This window comes from Peromyscus eremicus, chromosome 15 (assembly GCF_949786415.1).
Source record: "Peromyscus eremicus chromosome 15, PerEre_H2_v1, whole genome shotgun sequence".
Lineage (NCBI taxonomy): Eukaryota > Metazoa > Chordata > Mammalia > Rodentia > Cricetidae > Peromyscus > Peromyscus eremicus.
The window spans coordinates 8216074-8235089 of NC_081431.1; the positions used below are offsets into that span (position 1 = coordinate 8216074).

Sequence of the window (19016 nt, forward strand, 5' to 3'; positions counted from 1 at the left end):
GAAATTAACATTTCTTAGATTTCTTTCTTTTTTTTTTTTATTGAAACAGAATTTCCTGTAGCCCAGGCTGGTTTCAAACTTACTCTGTAGCTGAGGCTGGTCTTTAACTCCTGATTCTCCTGCCTACCTTGACTTCCCAAGGGCTAGGACTACAGCCATGTGCCATACCTGGCCATTAGAACTTTAATAGCAAAATGTGCAACCAGACTGAAGATAACTGGGCTGTTTCTATTTGGGATCATGTTTTAATAATCTTCAGGCTGAAAAGTCAAGTACTATGTGCACTGCTAAAGTGCATGATTTATTGGGAAAAGTCACACCAAGGTGGGGGAGCTAGCGACTACAGAAACACAAAGACGCCCTTCTGTTGTTGCCTAACCTGTCCTCAAAACTGAAGGAGTTAACAGCTGGGATTCTGGTGATGCAGCACTGAGGGCTGAGAATCTGGGGTGATTTAAACCATGTGATGATTCAAAGCCAGGTGACAAAGCTGATGTACAGATAAGACTCAGGGTGGCAATAGTAGATCATAATCCTGGCAGGTATGGCAGGGACTCGCCAGACACAAATCCAAGGCTCCTTAAGGTGTCAAGTGTGTAATGAGTCCTTATTCTGGATGGACTCAGCAGAAGGGGCCTTCATGGTCCACTTGTTGGCTAGCTTTTTATTACTGTAAGCCTGTTACATAGTGAGTGTTTAGTACCTGTTGAACTAAAACAAAAACCACTTACTGTAACAACTCTACTCACTTTTGTGGAAGAAAAGATCCTGTTACCACAAAAAAGTGAAGTGCCTTTTCAGTTTGATGGATATTACAAAATATTTCAAGTGTCTCAGGAGGTCATGAGAGAAAGTGAGCCATGCTGCCCTGGCCACAAGATCCCAGCTGGAGAGAGAACTGAAGGTCAGTTCATTCCAGTTCCAGAGGAAACAAAACCATGGAAGTGTGGAAGAGCAGGTCACTATCAGTTCTGAATACATTTGTGAGTCAGATACACTGCCAAAGTTTTCTTTAACAATTTGTTGAGACACTGAAAATTCCCAGAGCTTAAAAGAAATGAACTGTACTATTAAATGTTAATTCTACGTCACTCCAGTGGGTCCAACCCAGAGCTCCATGCAGGCTCTGTAAGCACTCTACCACTGAAGATAATACCTCCAAAAGATTTCAATGGTATTTTCATGACTTTGAAGTTAGGAGAGAAGGGCTGGAGATGTATCCTAGTGGTAGAGCACTTGTCTGGTGTGAAGGCCTTAGGTTCAATAATGACTACCACAAAACAACAAACAGAAAGACATTAGAAGAAATAAAAGGAGGTTAAGAAGAAAATATACAGACAATGGCATTAGAAATAATGTTCTCAACACTGTGCTTTATTATTTCCATTCTTTATGAACTAATAATAATTTTCTACAAAAAAACAAAGTATTCCTTGCTAACAACTTCATTTTACAGTACCAATGTAGATCATTTCTCTTTCTGAAAGACAAAATACAAATTAAAATGGTTTTAAAAGTATTTCAACAATTTCTCTCTTATGAAACATCTGCTCAAAATGAAATGCACTGAATACCAATTTGAAATGTTAAACATGAATGAAGGGCAGGATTTGTCAATCACGTTTGTACACTGCCTACAAATATGGGCCGCAGATGCACCTGTGTGCACACATATGCACCCACACATATTTAACCCTGCCGTCTTCACTTCCATCTGCTTAATCACTATAGCCCAAAGTCCCAAACCGCTGTGTTCAAACATGGAGCCCAATTAATGGGCAAGCTGCACTTAGCAATGGACTTCCATTGATATTTATTTTTGAGACAGAGTCTCACTACGTAGCCCTGTCTATCCTGAAACTCATTCTATAGATTAGATTGGTCTAGGACTCATGGCAAGGCAATCCTCCTCCTACCTCAATCTCCCAATTTCTGGGAATATAAGTGGGTGTTAGCATGGCTGGCTACTTTTAAAGTCACTACATCATTTCGAAACAAAAGGAAGTGGATTTGAGGGGTTTATAGCCTTATACATTTTCTTAGGAAAGGAAAAGGCAGGAAATGACCACAGTCCACATCTGACTGACATCAAATACTCACAATGTGGAGTCACACTGCTCATGCGGCCATACTCGGATTCTTTGGCTACTGTACTGAGTGGGTGGAAAGGGAAGAGCCCCTAACTGGTTAACTTGCAGAATAGCAGAGTGGCTTCATGGGGAAGCAGAGGAAATCTCAACACTATTTCAAGAAGATATAAATGATACATTTAAAATCACAAACTCCTTTGATGATGTTGGCTCCATGAGCCAATTTGAATTGACAAAAATTTATTAATCTCTATTAAACATAAACTAGCAGATTCATGTCCTGAGAAGACATTTGATTTACATTAAAGTTTCCTATTTCAATTGTGTTTACTTCTCAGCTATGGTTAGGTATAACAGAGTGTTACATCTTGCTTATCTTTATAAGAACTTAAATGCTGAAGGGGTGGCGTGGGGCAGTCTTCTCTAATGGAGTGCTGATCATTTCCTCTAAACAGATAAACACTAGTAGAATATAAACTGTCCTCGGTCACCTGTGAGTCAAGAAGTTTCTAGTGTGAAAAGGAGAACTTTGGTGTCACAGCTGCTCAGCGAGCCCCTTCCCGCAGGAGCCGCACAGAAGGTCCGCACCGTCTAGAGGTCAGGGATGGAAAGACCAGTGACCTATCGGGGGCACTACTGTCTCAGCACGTGGGCTGCCCGTGCATCCTCCAGAACCAGGGAGTGAGAACAGGAGCCACTTCCTCTGAGGCTGGGAACCAAGTGTGCGATGGCTTCACTGTTTCTCATTGGCTCAAAACTGAGCCTTTAAAAACCCTAGGGCTTTACAAGACCTTCAAGAAATGAAATCCAAACAAAGAAAAGCAAACAACTTTGGAATAGACCCTTGAGTATAGTATACTATTATAATCTCTTCCATCTTCCTTCCTGCATGAATACAATAAGCATTTGGGAAGACGACTGTTAAGAAATGGCGAATTCCTAGTGACAAACTTGTACAAGTAGCAGCAACACAAGAGTTCCATGAGAGCTCACGCAGGTGTCTACCTGTCTTGTCCTAGCCAGCCCACTTCTCACCACAGTACTCCAGGGAAGACAGTTCCTGGAAGAAATGCAGACGCTTACCAAACTACAGGGCTGCATTTTCATTAGGGGATCACGTAGGAAAGGTCTGTCACCTGCCGAAACCTTTTCTACTGCCTTAAAAAAATATTAAAAAAAATTTTTTTTTTCAATCACAAAACTGAAGTCCATATGCTTTTGTTCCAGGATAGACTTATGTGGGTTATCTCAACCTTTACTGAACTAACTGAGGTCACTGTAAGTAATAATAATTATCAGGGTTTTTAATGACAATCATAACCAATCAATATTTTCTGAACAAAGAACAACTTAAAATTTCTGACATTATGAAGTAAATGACTCAGAAATACCACAGTAATGGAATGGAAGGAACATACTGTGTTGCTTAATTGTAAAGTAAATGTTTTAATCTGAGAATGACAGGTGCCCTAAGTCTCACCTGTTCCTTAGGAAGCAGGTCAGGCCGTTGTCACACATCTTGGTTATTGGGAACGCTACCTAAATCTTCAGATAAACTGTCTCAAGAGTCTAATAACTTACTTCAGTGACTAAAACCTTAAATTGCCTTTCTTCATCTTGGAGCTGATCCTTACAAAATACCAACCTTTGGGAAGAGGTAGACATCTGGAGGGGAGGGTTTACAGTTCAGTCAGCGTGAATTTAAAAAATACATTTTCTTTTAGCAATTATTTTATGTTCTAACTGAGGTAAAATTTATAAACTGCACTGGAGTAATGTTGAGGGCACTCTGGTGATGATGACATTGAACTTTATCAAATGTCTGAGGGAAATTCTGATTACTGCTTGCCCACTCTGAATTCATGCTACACTAGAATTCATCATTGCTACAAATCCCTATGAGAGCCAAAGTCAAGAAACGTGAGCTTAGCAAGCCTTTCCCAGATGTGCTTAGGACTCCCTGGATGGGGAGGGCATGGGAGGGAGGCAGACAGAACTACCTAGTGTAGGCATCATGAGAAACTTGATCCTTTCCAGCCTAGTTTGTCTGGGTATCACACACATGCATGGATCGAGCAAGGCAGCAGAAAGAACTAACTTCTAGGATCAAAATAAATAAGAGACCAACTGTTCTTCATATCTAGAAACTGCTGGAAACGATGAGGAAACAAAGGTCGAGATTTGTACTTCAGCACCATGAATTGTGATGGAATCCCATTTCTATCACTGTGGCGGGACTCTACGCAGCCTGGAAGCTGGCTGGAGGCAACGCAGAGGCCAGCTTCAAAACAGAAAGCTCTGCAATCACTTCAGAACAATGGGCACGGGAGCAGAAACTGCACGTTCTTTTCCTTGCTTTTCTGCTCAGGCAGGCTTTCCCGACGTGGGGGCAGAACTGGTGGGAGTGCTTTTTGGTAGAGGGAATCCAAGTCCTAACCCTTTTGGCCTCTGCACGGCTTGAACTGGCTCAGAGATCCCTCTGCCATCTCTCCCGAGGCCCGACCCGGGTGTCCAGCCCATACTCTGAAGCATGCGGTTTCCGATGTTGCTCTCTAGGATCGGCTGGGCATTTTCACCCACAATTCCTGAAATGAGAACATGACAGCCCATAGGTGAAGATCTACCCAGGGCTGAGAAACTCGAGTCCTAGGGCCTTTGTGTCCTCATTTACCACACAGGCATCCTACAGTGGCCACTCCTTACCTCACACAGAGCCACAGGGTCAGATAGGCTCATGTATGCAAAGATTCTGCCAATCTGGAAGCACACCACAGTTGGGCGGGCTTTTACAACCTCATGGGCTGTGGTAAAAACGAAACTTATCCTGCAATATGTACATGTGCCCTGGACCCTGAATGTAATCAAACCAAACCAAAACATAACTGGTTGCACCCTGAACTCCTAAGAATTTAGTTAGGCGTGTATGACTTATTCAAGTATAGGGAGGGATGTGCATGCCTTAGAGGCCAGAGGCTGACATCCAAGGTCTTCCTCTATTATTCTCCACTTGACTTTCTGAGACAGAGTCTTTCACTGAGCCTGGAGCTTGGTGATTGTGTAGACCCCAGCTAGTGAGCCCCTTGCAGTCCTCTGTCTGTCTCCAGCACTGGGGTTAACGGCCCATGCTGCAGCACTCAGCTTTGACATGGGTGCTGGCGATCTGAGCTCAGGCCCCCATGCTTATCTCAAGCCCAGTTTAGGCCCCCATGCTTATCTCAAGCCCAGTTTTGTCTTATAACCTTCTTTATCATTCAGTCTATTGCGGCCCTTAACTCTATGCTCCACCTTCTCCTTACAGGTTCATGTTTTAGTGGTTATAGAAGCTGGTAACATGGGAACGATACAGGAAAAGAACACTGTTCATGATGGGTCCTCCCTGAGACCAGAAGGAAGCTCTCTCTCTCTTCACAGACCCTCAGGATGCCTGTGCTAGCCCAGCTCGGTCCATGAATCTGGAGTGTCTCTGCTCTCAAATAAGGATGTGCTCTCCTAAACAGGCTGCAATGGACAGCTTACCACTCTCCCTGGCTCCCAAGTCAGACGGACAGCACATCTTACCTTCCACTCCTGCATCACTTTTCTATCACCACTGATGTGCTTCCTCCCTGACTGAGGACGATGACAGCAACTTCTCAGGCCTACACACTTCAGCCACCATAGAAAAAGCTAGGACCCTGTCCTCAAAGGAATACAAAGCACAGGAAGCTCCCCAAGCATCCACACTGACAATAACAAATACCCAAGGGCTCCAGACTCTCCCAGTTCTGGTGGGGATGGGTTGCACGGTCAAAATTTGTTATTGCTCTTTCAACTGTGCATATACATTTTCACGTGTCCTTATCTGGTATTCAGAGGAACTGGAAGTGGGTTGATCTCCCTGCCTTGAAGAACCAGGCAAAGTGCTGCAGATGCAATTTAAAAACCGACCCTCTCTTCTTTACTGCAGAGCAATCATCAACTGAGCACTAAGCTACTCATCTAACATTTCCATATGCTCTGTCTTCAGTGCGCTGGGACCAGTGTAACAGGCTTCACTACTTGAGAAATTCATCGCATTCAGTAGGACTTAGGCTACTACAATCTGTGATTATAAGAATTATCAGCTAATTGGAACAGGCTGAATGGCTGGAGGCACCTCAGTGGTACAGTGCTTGCTAAACATGAGCAGGGCCCTGGGTTCAATGCCCATGACTGTAAGAAACACACACCTTAACATGTGACAGGAAATACCTGTCATGACCTTCAGCTTGAACTAATTCCTTGGCTAACTCCACTTCCTGCTTGAATCAGTACACAAAGACTATCACTTATGAGATTGTGAGAAAAAAAGGATGGATATAATGAAAAATGAACCCTTGAGTGACAAAAAATTAAAAAAAAAACATTTGGTTAAAGTCTTGGTAAATATAGAAAAAAAAAGTTTTTATTTCAAACCAGCAACTGGGGTGGCCACCCTGAGCCTGTGGAGCTGCCAGCAGGTATCAGGTGAACACTGTGCTAGTACACTTGCTCAGCTCCAGCTTTTCAGGGAGTGCAAGTTAATTTAATTCTGTGCATAAGCTGAATTCAGGTCAGAGGTCTGACCTGCCCTTGGTGACACATCTGGTCACACAGACTTTTGGGACAAAAGATTGAAGAAATTCAGCTTTAATTGAAAAAAAAATATGAGGCCAATATAAAGCATCTCTGGAAATTGCTACACGATGGTCAAACTGAGTCCCAAGTGAAGCCGTGAAAACGACGTATGACTGTGATTTTACAATGCTGGTACAGAAGCATGGAGGCCTGCAGTGATCGCTCTACTTCTAAAATTATGTGTTTATAGAATGGCAAAGAACTCAGTCTTTCTCAGTGTTTAAAATCCTGATTAATTTTTTTACTTCATAAAAATAGAATCAAATAAATCAATATCTCGTATTTGGAAGAAAAAAAATAAAGGACACTGACTTCTAAATGTGCTGTGTTCCTGTCTAGGACCAGTGGGAAAAGACAAAAAGGAAGGGCCATTTCGTTTTTCACGGACTGATTCTGGAAGGCAAGACCCTGCTGCTCTCTCACTCTTGTTCTGTGAGAGGAAAACCTGGGAGTCGAACACTTGGACTTAGCACAGCCCACCCCACAGCCATGATTTATTTTTCTCTGGCTCCCAGCACTGCTACATCTTTTAGGTCCTTTCCTAGAATGCTCTCTGCTTGGGGCCACGGCAAATGTAGCCTGATTCACTTCTTCCTGCTCCAGGTCCTAGCCTGTCTGCTGGGTCCCCTGAGTCTACTGAAGTAGAGTATGTCCTCTCCCTTCAGACCTTTCGCAGAGCAGAGTGTGGTGGAGGGCAATTCACTTGTATAATTGGCTCAAGAGATGAAAATCTTGCATCGGCCTCTCTTAGCCACTAATCTATCCAGCTGACTGAAAGCCTAATTGGCAGCTTGTTGAGTAATTTGGCTCCTAAAGCGTTGTATTGATGTTGGATCAACATCCAGTGGAAGGGGAGGTGACAGGCTGCCTCCCATATAACAGCAAGCATGTGCCTGTCCTGTTCCTGCCCTGTATTCTGAAGGCATTTATTAGTTCTTCCTCCTTCTTTCCAGTCCCTTTGCTCGGCAGCAGAGGGTCAGGGCTATTATTAGCTATGTTATCAAAACTGTGAGTTGTAATTATGTTCTCGATATCTACTTTAGGGACAAGAAGTGAGAATATGTAAGTGTTACTACTGTTAATCAAATGCTTCATTATTTGATCTGCAATATTACACATATATTTCATGTAAATAAAATCAATCTAACTGGGTGCTTAACGATATATATTTCACTTATTTGCTTTTTTAAAATTTTACTCTGAGGTGCTGGGGATGGAACACAGGGCCTTGGTAATGTTCACACACACTCACCCATTGAGTGTGCTATCCAGTCTTGCACTTATGTTTTAAACAATGAAAATTACTTAGGTTTAAGTGAAAACAGAATGTAAAGGCAGTTTCTTTTCTTAAGTGATGCAACTCTAAATGACATAATGGTCTTTTATTGTGTTTGGAAAAGTGTTCTTTGTAATAAAGGTTTAGGTTATACCAAACAAAACCGGCCCGGCAACAGGAACTGCAAAGAGCACTAAACTTAGTGTGGGAGAGTGTTAGACACCTGAGCAGAGTCGGCACTATATCTCCACGAAAGTATCTAATATTTGCCATCAAACTCTTCATAATCCAGGACTTCTACCATAACTACAACCAAGCCAACACTGCTGACTGCCTGTAAGAACTGGGACAATGTTCTTCCTCTGTCGCTCTCTGCTTTTCTTCACCTTTACAGACGACATTTTTCAGACTATAAAATGCACTCTGCTGGCAAGCTCTTGCTTCAGTACTCCTCAATTTTACAATAGTAAATCTACATCCTTTGCTGGAGACACACACTGGCTTTGGTATATGACTTTGAAGGAGGCAGAGAGAACAAGCCATACATTAAAAAGTCAATATCTAAGCGTATCAATATTCATTTTACACTGTCAATACTGAATACAAAGGTGAAAGAGCAGAAAATAAGCTAAAGTACTGAAATAAATTCAGTGTTCCTGTCACAATTAATAAATATGCAACCAATACCACATGCTGGCTGGCGCAGCCTTCTAAAGAGACTGAGTTCTGCTCAGCACAGAGGACTGGGGGATTTTCTCCACTTTAGCGGCACCACAGTCAGACCTAGGGTTTAATTTCAGACGGAGTTCAGAATGTCTTACAGACAGTACCATTTATCATGAATATATTAGACAATTGTTCATGCTGAGAGCCATCAACTTAGACAGATCCAATGTGAGATGGCAAATTAAAAGTTTCTAATTATACATTTCCAGTAAGTTTTTGCTAAGTCCTTTCTATATCTGCTATTTGTTTTCATAATAAACTATGGAGAAATCAGAATCACAGGCAATATCCACCTGTTCATCTCTTGATTACTCCTATGTCATATGAGGAGGAGTTTTCTTTTGAATTTTCCTCATTTAGATTCAATGCTGACTATAAGAAAGTAACATGAGGGTGTATATCAGGGAAGTGTGTCTTTGGAAGGTCTGCAAGGACCTGTGAACACAGCAAGAACATACATGTGTGTATGTGTGTGTGCATATGCAAACAGGCCAGAGGAGGGATTCGTGTCCCACTCTTACTCCCTACCTTAGTGCCATGAGGCCCTGTTCCATGAACCTGGAGTGAGGCTGGTGCTAGCCGAGCCCTCGTGACCAATCTCTGTCTCTGTCCCCTGCAGCACTGGAGTACTGGCACTCTTGGATGGCTCTAGCCTTTTGGGTGGCTGCTGGGTATGTGAACTCAGGTCCTCGTATCTGCACAGCGTGCTCTCACTCACTGAGCCATTTCTCCAACCTCATGAACACTTTTTCAAGAGGAATTCTACAGGCCAGTACAGTCTGGAAATGTATAGATGCAATGGACTCTGTATCCTTTGACTAACTCTATTCCAGATTTGAAAACAGCAATTTTCATGGACAGGGCGATGTCCAATGTCTAACCTCACCGTCCAAGTGTATTTATGCAATGGCTTCTCTGACTGCATTCAGATAAGCACCTTCACTCAGGTCTGGGGCATTAGTGTTAAAAGATCTCTTGAAACTAAGGACTTGCCCCAAATACCTGCATTTCTTCCTCTCTGAAAGGAACCACTGCACACAGGTTTGAAAATACACTAAAATGAGTGGCATGCCATTTTAGCAACCAAAAAACAAACAAACAAAAAACCAAAACAATAACAATGGCAAAACCCACCACATTAAATGCCTGTGAATTTTATTTCATAAGCTAAAGTCTAGTAGTAAAATGAAAATCTCAAGTCTTAAAAGGTCTCAACAGATTTGCACTACAGCATCTGGGATATGCTGGCACAAGCTTAGCACAGGCTTATGAACAAAGGATTGTTTTAGGCTGAGGTTAAGGATTACATCTAAATTCTCCATAAACCGTTTCCTCTGATGCCCTGAACTCTGAAGTCAAAATCTGCTACAAAAAAAAAAAGCTATGTAACCCCTACTTCAAGCACCTGCTGTTCCCCACTTCACATGGGTGCTTCATGTCAGGGCCTGGCCCAGTCTTCTGCTTTGTTACTGTGGCTACATGGGACCATTAGCAACATTTCTAGGACTTGTTCTTCTGTGGCTTCTGCCACTGAGCTCAGAGTTCACTGGGAATGGGGACATTGAAGAATCCTGTCCCAGCCTTAGGAGAGACTGGAAGATCTTATCACATCTATTTGACCTAAAATGTGGCTGCATTTCCTTATGGATAGATATTATATATTACAAGTATTTCATGAATATTCTACATTTCTTTGCAGAAATAGCTAATGTATCTTCTATAAATTTCAGACACATAATTGGGTTCAAGTCAGTATATGCAATAGAGAGGTCTTTTTCATTCATTTTATATTAGTGTATACTTAATTGTATAAAATAACAGATTTGCTATAATATCTTTATTTTTGCATATGATGTATTTTGATGGGATCTGCTCTCCTATTACTCCACCCCCCACCCCATAGTCCTTTCTTCTTCTGTGACATGATACTTTTGATAACTAGATGGCATTTGTGACATGTGTGGCCTATCTAGCTTTGTCTCTGACCTTTGCCAGGGATATCCTAGGCATTGTCTCTTAATGTAAAAAAAAAAAAAAAAAAAAAAAAAAAAAAAAAAAAAAAAAAGGACAAACATTTTCACAATATTCTGTAAGTTCACTTACATAGTATGCAGGACAGTTCTAATTAGGGCATGGCTGCTGAGGCCATATGTACACTACTGAACTGTACCAATGCCATGTACCATATTCAAGGCTCGGCTTCTGTCTGGAAGGGCAGGCAGGTTATTTCAGAAAGGAAGAGATGGGTAGGAAGTAAAATGGAGGAATAAGAGCAAAAGGAGGTTTTCATATATCCTCAAAATATGTACACTCTCAGGATGCTGAGGGCACTGTCATGAAAAAAGCAGGCTTTAGCAGTTACACAGTGACCACCCTATAACTACCACTCAGGTCTAGTAATCACATTGTCTTAGATAGTGAGCCATTCATCATTTCATCTGCTTATTCCCTGCTTCCCTTACAAGTCTGAAATTTCTTCAGGCCAGCCAAAGACACAGCTTTGGAGGGTTTTATCTTTGCTGTGTCTTACCCATTTGGGTGTGTACACAGCACATGTCTCATTGAGAAGCTACTTACAAGGTCCACACAACGAACAGACTATACATCCTAACATAAAGGCAAATGACCTGCGTTACAATTTCTTGCAACCATGCCTCTCTTGCAGCAAGAGTGATTACCGATCGCCTATGTTTTATTTGTGGTGATTTATGTGGTTGGAATCTGTGTTCCGCTCTACCCGCTTTGTTTTACCTGCTGTAGTGGGTCCAGGCAAAGGGGCAGCTTTTCTTCTCCTTTTGATGTCTCCTGTGCACAAGGATCCTAAATGCATGCTTGTTTGCCTACAAGTAATTATCAGAAGAAATAAAAACTATTAACAAAGGAGGGGGAAAATGACACATAAACACACAGCTTGTATAATCTGAACCTAAATCAAAACATTCTCACCAAAGATGGAGCTGCATAGTAAAACCACCAATCTTGTTTATATCGAAACATAATTACGTTTGTTGACAAGCGTTCAGCAGCTAAATGCACCATCATAAATTGTTACTGGGATGAATAATATAAAAGGAATGCTTTTTAATTTTCAAAACTGGCAATCTTTCTAGCTCAACATAAAATCAAGCACTGTTGCTTCTGACAGGAAAATAGCGAAGATTAATTATCTAAAGAGATCACAATATTGTTGCTAGGTTATCAATTGGTTGCTAATGCTTTACTGTCAGGAAGACATTTATTACAGGAAAAGTATGATCAATTTCTTTTCAGATATTATGCAGCAGTGAATTCTTTTAAAACATTTTAAATAGATGGAAGGAAATGGTGATGTTGTCCTTATAATTCATACAATTAGAATTGTTTAATTATTTACTAGTCAGGAGAGAACAATTTGAATGCATGAACGCCTGTCTGCTGCTCCCCGTAGTCTAACAGGATCCTAGGTACAAATGTGCAAAGCCATGACATACAAGAACTCAGGGTGAACCTTGTTATTTTTGGAATCAGTTACATTTATCCAATTCTGTTTAATTTTAGTCTTCTAGATTAAAAAAGTTTTAGAAAAATAATGGCTCAATTAGAAACCAAAAGGGCTAATGCAAAGAAAGAAAGGATTTAGAAGTCTTCGGCCTTGGCAAGCCACAGACGGTTTCTGCGCTCATTCCCAGGCCCATAACCCTTGACGTGAGGGTGAGACAGGGGCTGAAAACCAGAGCAGAAATAAATGAAACGTATTTACTAAAGTGCATGCTCTTTGACTCTTACATACAGGTATCTGGTAGTGGCATGAGGTTTTAAACAGTCCAAATTGAAAACAGCCAGATATTTCAGAAATGAAAAGAAAAAAGTGATATAAGTAAAACAGTGATACATATTCATACTATATATACATATATGTAGGTTTAAATACAATGAAAAAAAACATTGCTGTATAAATTTGAACAGATTGTTTCAAGCATAGGTACAGCCAGGATGAGTGAGGTAAATAATACAGTGGGCAGAAACAGACAAAGAACCTGAAATCCGCCACATAGCTTAGTAAGACATAGGCATCTACTAGTTTTCCTTTTGTACTGAGTCCATAGTGTTTCCTTGTTATAGAATAAATCTCTATTTTAAAAAATTAGTTCAGTCAGTTAATTTTGCTTTGCTTTCAAATGGTTATTATCATACAAAACTATAAATTATTTATTAGATTGAAGAGGGAAATCTTGCCTCATGATCTCAAGAAAAATAAATGATTATGGTCACATTAGTTTTTTGGTCACATTTATTTTTTAAAACTATATAAAAATTTTAAGCATTGTAAGGAAACCACAGAGACCTATTCATTTTGTACAAAATGAATTCAGCAAGCATTTACTAGTATGCACTATGAACTTAGCATGCACTGCTGTTATGTCTGGGTGATGAAACTCAGGTTCTTCCTTATGCTCACACATTAAATCGTTTTAGCAACTGAGCTCTTTCCTAGGCCCGCTTTTACATACTTTAGCCCACTCGGTTCTCTTTCCCAAAGCCTAGGATCAGGTTTACCTTCTCTAGAGTCTACACCAGACAACTCAGTTATGGTACAGGAGTACCTAAAAATATAAATGAAGAGACCATTCTAAAAACAAGAAAATGGTGGAAATGTTCTCTCTCTCTCTCTCTCTCTCTCTCTCTCTCTCTCTCTCTCTCTCTCTCTCTCTCTCCCTCCCTCCCTCCCTCCCTCCCTCCCTCCCTCTCCCTCTCTCTCTTTCCCTCCTTCTCTCTCCCCCTCCCTCCCTCCCTCTCCCTCTCTCTGTGTGTGTGTGTGTGTCTATATTTGCCTACATGTGCGAGGAAGCTAGAAGTCAACATCTGGTGTTACTATCACTCTCCACTTTATCCTTTGAGACAGGGCCTCTCAGGGAGCCTAGTGTTTACTGTTACAGCTACACCAGGGGCCAGTGAGTACTGAGAATCTGCCTTCCTCTCCAGGCACAGGGGCTACAGACCTGAGATATCATGCCTGACTTCTAATGTGGGTGTCCAGAACATTAACTCAGTTCCTCAGCCATGTACAGCAAACATTGTACCTGTCTACCCTGACTTCTACCCAACACTGTTCTTGCAGTAGGTGTTCACAACTCAAGTATTTAAACGCTTGGAAAGTACTCCCAAGTCCATTTTGTCTTTACAACTTCATTTCTCACACTATTCAAAATTTATTAGCAAGGCCCACTTACAAAACTGTGGGAGACAGACTCCAAGAACACTACCCTCTTCTAAAACATTTGGGAATGTTTACCGAGTAAATAGTACCATCCTCATCCAATTCTCCAGCCCACCCAGTACAGGCACATAACAGGGGAAATAACCATGCATGGAGACCACAGTCAGAGGCAATCTGAAGCAGAAGGAAAAAGCCCGTGGACTCCAGAAAGTTCAACAGAAAATGAGGGCCCTGCATGTGGGGTGATCTGGGCTGCTGATCAGCAAGAGCACAGGCTGGCCCCTCTCCCACCTCATTTCAGACACGGGGAGTGGGGCAGCTACGAACAGCTAGGTCTGTTAACACAGCAGTTACGATTTTAATTTAAAGTCAATGAATGTTTCAAAGGCAGCCCGTGTCTTCAGTCTACTTGGCCATCTGTGTCTGCAAAGCATAGCACTGAGAGCTCGATTCTTCTGGAGGTGGGAAGGCACCAGGTGTCTTAAGAACAATAAAATATCCCATGAACACATCTAAGGTTTTCGTAATTGTAAGATCCTTTTGTAAGGCCCTGTAGACAAACTGCCAATGACTGGATCAGTGCATCTGGTTAGCTACAGAAGTCGCTGTGAGGAGAAGCGAGGGAGGAGATGAAGGGTGGCTCAAGGTATGCTCAGTGCCCTGAGTCAGTACCTGGGGTCCCGGGATGAGTCTAGGCTGCAGTCTTGACTACAGCTCCTGTCATTCTAAGTGGAAAGGACAAAGAAATCCATCTGCTTGGATGGATTTCTCTGTTGAGGATGACTGGAAGTGAGGCTTCCCATGAGGTATTTTATTAAACATAAGAAAGCCAGAACCCAGAAGCCTCTTAGTTTGGTTTTGGTGCTTAAACAGACTGCACCTGAATTATCCCCATCGTTTCCTGCAAGCAAGCCTTTCAGACGGGTGACTGTAGGAGACGGGACATCTTATCATCTGGAGGAAAGAAAAAGTAATCACACAAAGCGACGACAAAGCCTACAGAGAAGCACCTTGCCGGACAGCGTGGCTTTGACAGGGGCTGACAGGACCGAGGCAGGCCACGTCAAACACAATAACCGTAAAGCCAAGACAACGGGAGCTTGTCTCTTCACGGCACGCGTTTAGAGTCTTTTCAGAGCATCAGGCCTTGCGAAAGCTGCCCCCTGGATACAATGTGTTCCCAAGCAGCCTGGGACAAGCTGCAGAGAAAGACAAGCAGATGTGACCATGGCCCTGGCATTTGGCAAGAACGCTCACTGTCAGCTGGGACAATATCCGCCTGGACAGGGCATCAGCTGCACAGAAGTGAGGCGGGTCTGTGGTGTCACTGGAGGAGAGCCTGGGTGGCAGAGGGATGGACAGCACGGGGAAATGCAGCCCTGTTTGACCCTCCCTCTCTAGACTCCAACAGCCACCCCTCCCCCTTACCCAGTGTCAAAGTGTCTCCTCAGATTAAACTGAACAGACAGGGGTAGGCTCGGGCGTTGCTCCTTCTGGACCCCAGTGCACACAAGTATGAGGAACTTTCAAGCAATCTGTTTTCATAGGATGAGGACTCAAGTCCTTGTTTTTCAGTGTTTTCATTTAAAGGCCCTTTGTCCTCCCTGACCCCCGTGGTGTGTGTGTGTGTGTGTGTGTGTGTGTGTGTGTGTGTGTGTGTGTGTGTATGCACATGCATGTGTTCGGCAGAGGTTTGTGTCCCCCTCAATTGCTCTCCACTAAGTCAGGGTCTCTCAAAGAACCCTGAGCTGTCAATTCAGTGAGTCTAGCTAGGCAGCTTGCCTTAGGGACCTCCTGTCTCCACCCTGAGAGCTAGAATTATAGACTTGGTTTAACTGTGGATAGGTGCTGAGGAATCCAAATGCTGTCCTCACGCTGGTGCACAAGCCCTTCATCCACTGAGCTCTCTCTCCAGCCCCTTCTTGTGTCAAATCTCCCAGGACATGTGTAGCAAGACTCTTCGGGATTGGGAGTCTACCACAGAACAGCTCTTGGTTGTGCTGCCTTCTCTCTCTCACACTTTGGTCATTGGTTTACATTCTGCTGCAATCTCATGCCAAATCTCCTTGAATATGTTAGGTGTTGGGTCAGTGCCCAGAAGTAGTAGGTAACTGGATGTAGTGATGGGGCTCATGCTGTCCTTGGCTTTATCATCTCACTGTGAATCTTTCTACATCTTAGTTCCTTCAGACACAGGTCACTGGACCTACCCAGGTGCTCACATTCTAGAACAAAACATGACTTGTGATGGGGTTGCCTTCTAGGATTCCTGCAGGAGCTTTTGTAACTCATTGGTAACTCAGCAGTCTATGTCTACTAATCTTGCATTCTCTTGTTCAAAGCTCTCTCCCTGCCAGCAAAAAGTCCCTCTAAGCTGTTAATGACACATCAGTCCTATTAGAGGCTCTGCTGTCCCAGGTGCAGAGTCCTAATCCTGTTCCTCTTTCTTCCCAACTTGTTTTCCCTGCTCTGTACCTGGTGGCTGCTGTGGGAGCTGGCTTACTGTGCTCACCACGGCCAGGTGAGCACCCCCAGGATCCAGTGTGAACTAGCTATGCATGTGCCCTCCTAGGGCAGTTCCTTGCTGGTTCTGATCTACTGGGGAGTGGGGGTATTCCTGACTAACAGGAGCAGGAGGCTGAAACATCTGTAGCACAGTTAGCTAGCTATGCATCGTGGTTCACACTTGTAATTCAGCACTCAAGAGGCTGAGGCAGGAGCACTGCCATGAGTTAAAGGCCAGCTACATGGTGAATTCCAGGCCAGCCTGGGCTACAGTGAGACTATTTCAAAAAGCAAGACAATTTCTATGTAATATTTAAAATATCTCATATATATAGGGTACCTTTTATAGTACAATATGATGAACAATAAAATTTAAAATATAAGTTTGAGACAAGTGCCCTCCAAGTACCCACATATACCACAACCCAACAGTGACTGCTTTACCCTTGAGCACCTCACCTGCGTTACTTTTCTTCACTAGTCTCGAAACTAATGCACACAAATGAGGAAGCCCACAAGTGCCCTGGGTGAAACGTTCCGAGAACTGTGGAGGGTCACACTAGTGACTGTGTGTGCTGGCATTTCATGGGGATTTTCTTCTCATTATTACTGGATGGTTTTGCAACAAGCCTATAAGAGGGTATACATCAGAGATACATGAAGAAAAAAATGATACTGACAAATGCAGGTTGTTTGGGCAGAGGGTGAATTTGTGTCGAAGACTATCAAGCTCACAGCTGGGGAGGCCAGGAGTCGTTTCAGTCACCACAGGTCGACTTTAAAAACCTTTAAAAGGTTTTGGGGGAAGATTTTAGATATTCCGATGTAAAGTATGTGACACAGATTGCATACACAGTGACAGCTATTGCTCCTACTACATATCATGCCAGCTTTGCAGGTAAGAAGCCCAGGGCACAGACAGGAAAGGTAAACATAATTTATCTGATAAAGCATGCTGTCTACCTGGAGGTACCCTCAGTGAGCTGTCCCTAAACATACCACACAAGTATGTGATGCAATAAACCATTGCATATGCACACAATTGTATCAATATAATAATATGGAAAGCATAAAGGTCATTTAAAATAACAACTAAGTTGTTGTTTCTGGATTGACAGAAAGTTTTTTCTTCTTTAATATTTGGTTCTGTTTACCTAGGGCGCAGCACATTAGAACAAAGCACCCATTTTTATCTCAGACTTCAAAGCTCACAAGTTTTTGGGTCTGAAATCCACTGACACTCTCAGGTAAGCCAACTACTATGAATTTTTTCTGGGTCATGGCTTGCTACCACAGCCCTGTCTTTCTTTCTGTCTACGATGTATTCTGTGTTTATGGACAGCCTGGCTTGGTGGTGGACACCTCTGACCATCAGAGGGACCGGGATTCGCATGTGTCATGCCTCGTGTGTGTCATCCACAATCCTTTCTTCATAACATTGTCCTACACAACACCCAAGGCGGTAGTACCTACTGTTTGCAGGGCAGATAATCACTGGCGCTTCTGAGAGTTTGCCAGGGAAGAGACCCCCATCTGGAGAGAGGAGCTGCTGGCGCCTAGGGGGCCATCCTGGAAGTATGCATCCGTGCTTGTCTGGTTCCTGCAGACACTTTGCTCGTTAGTCATCAAGGCTACATGTTAGTGCTAACATTAGAGCAGGAGTATTCCACTTACTCCCCAAACTCCCCTCCCAGTCTCCTAATTGTGCCCATCTTGGAGAGCAGCTTCTGTCTCCCTTGCAGCTCACTAGGTGCATGACTGCGAACTTCCTTTCTGAAGTGTTCTGAGCCCCATTTCCAGATGCTTTCTCTCTACATCCATGTCAGTGTGGCGCATCTGTCACTACACTCACCATACACTGTGGCCTCCAGTTGTTTTCAGATCAGAAGGATCTGTCAGTTAACTATGTGGACAACAACTCCAGGCCGACGACTGCGTCTCATTCTCAGAACCTAACAGCTACTGTCATGTGTTAGAAACACAAGGACTCAAACCGCTGGAAGGTTGTACCCTCCACATTTCACTCGGCATTAAAAAAAAAGTATTTCTCCAACTATTATTTAAATTCACTCAAACACATTCAATAATTAACAAATCTTCAACATTTATTAATTATTAAATGCTAACCAAAGTACATAATGAGAAAGCTCCCACTCTCCAAGGTCTCCTCTGTCATTTATTTCCTTGCATGCCTAGGCTGGGACACACTGACTTCAGACTGAGCTCAGCTTTGGTTCTATGCCCTGTCCAGTGACTGCCTGTTCAGAGAAGCCATAGCAACGTCACTGTCTAGAGTTCATTCGCTGAGTAAGATGGCAATAAAGCAAGGAGAACATGGCACCTACTTTCGTCTTCATATTGACTTGAGGAATAGGACAGAAGGTCTGGAACTTGTGAAACATGTAAGTAGGTATTTATTTTGGAGTATGTTACTGCTACCATGTGAAAACAAACTTACCTGAATCTTGTTTAAGTTGTTTACTAGTGAAAGTCCATCAGAGCCAATGGACTTAACACCTCCCTTACACAGTCCTTTGGGTTCCTGCTGCAGAAACTGCTCTTCTCTTGGAAAAAAAAACAAAAAACA

General features: G+C 42.8%; 1 protein-coding gene across 8 annotated transcripts in view; it reads right to left on the reverse strand.

The window, feature by feature from the left end:
* Positions 1-1353: 1353 nt before the first annotated feature.
* Positions 1354-19016, reverse strand: part of Gpatch2 (G-patch domain containing 2) — a 146227-nt gene continuing 128564 nt past the window's right edge. For 3 of the 8 annotated variants that reach the window (XM_059280979.1, XM_059280984.1, XM_059280981.1), the window contains 3 exons: positions 11479-11567; positions 4528-4675; positions 1354-1480 (listed from right to left, as the gene is read on the reverse strand). In XM_059280979.1, coding sequence (XP_059136962.1) covers positions 1378-1480; positions 4528-4675; positions 11479-11567 — 340 coding nt within the window. In that variant the 3' untranslated portion in view covers positions 1354-1377. Of the gene's footprint in view, positions 1481-4527; positions 4676-11478; positions 11568-13263; positions 13311-16888; positions 17060-17898; positions 18030-18887; positions 18994-19016 lie in introns of those variants that run through there. The other 5 variants (XM_059280982.1, XM_059280980.1, XM_059280987.1 and 2 more) reach the window with 5 other exon arrangements.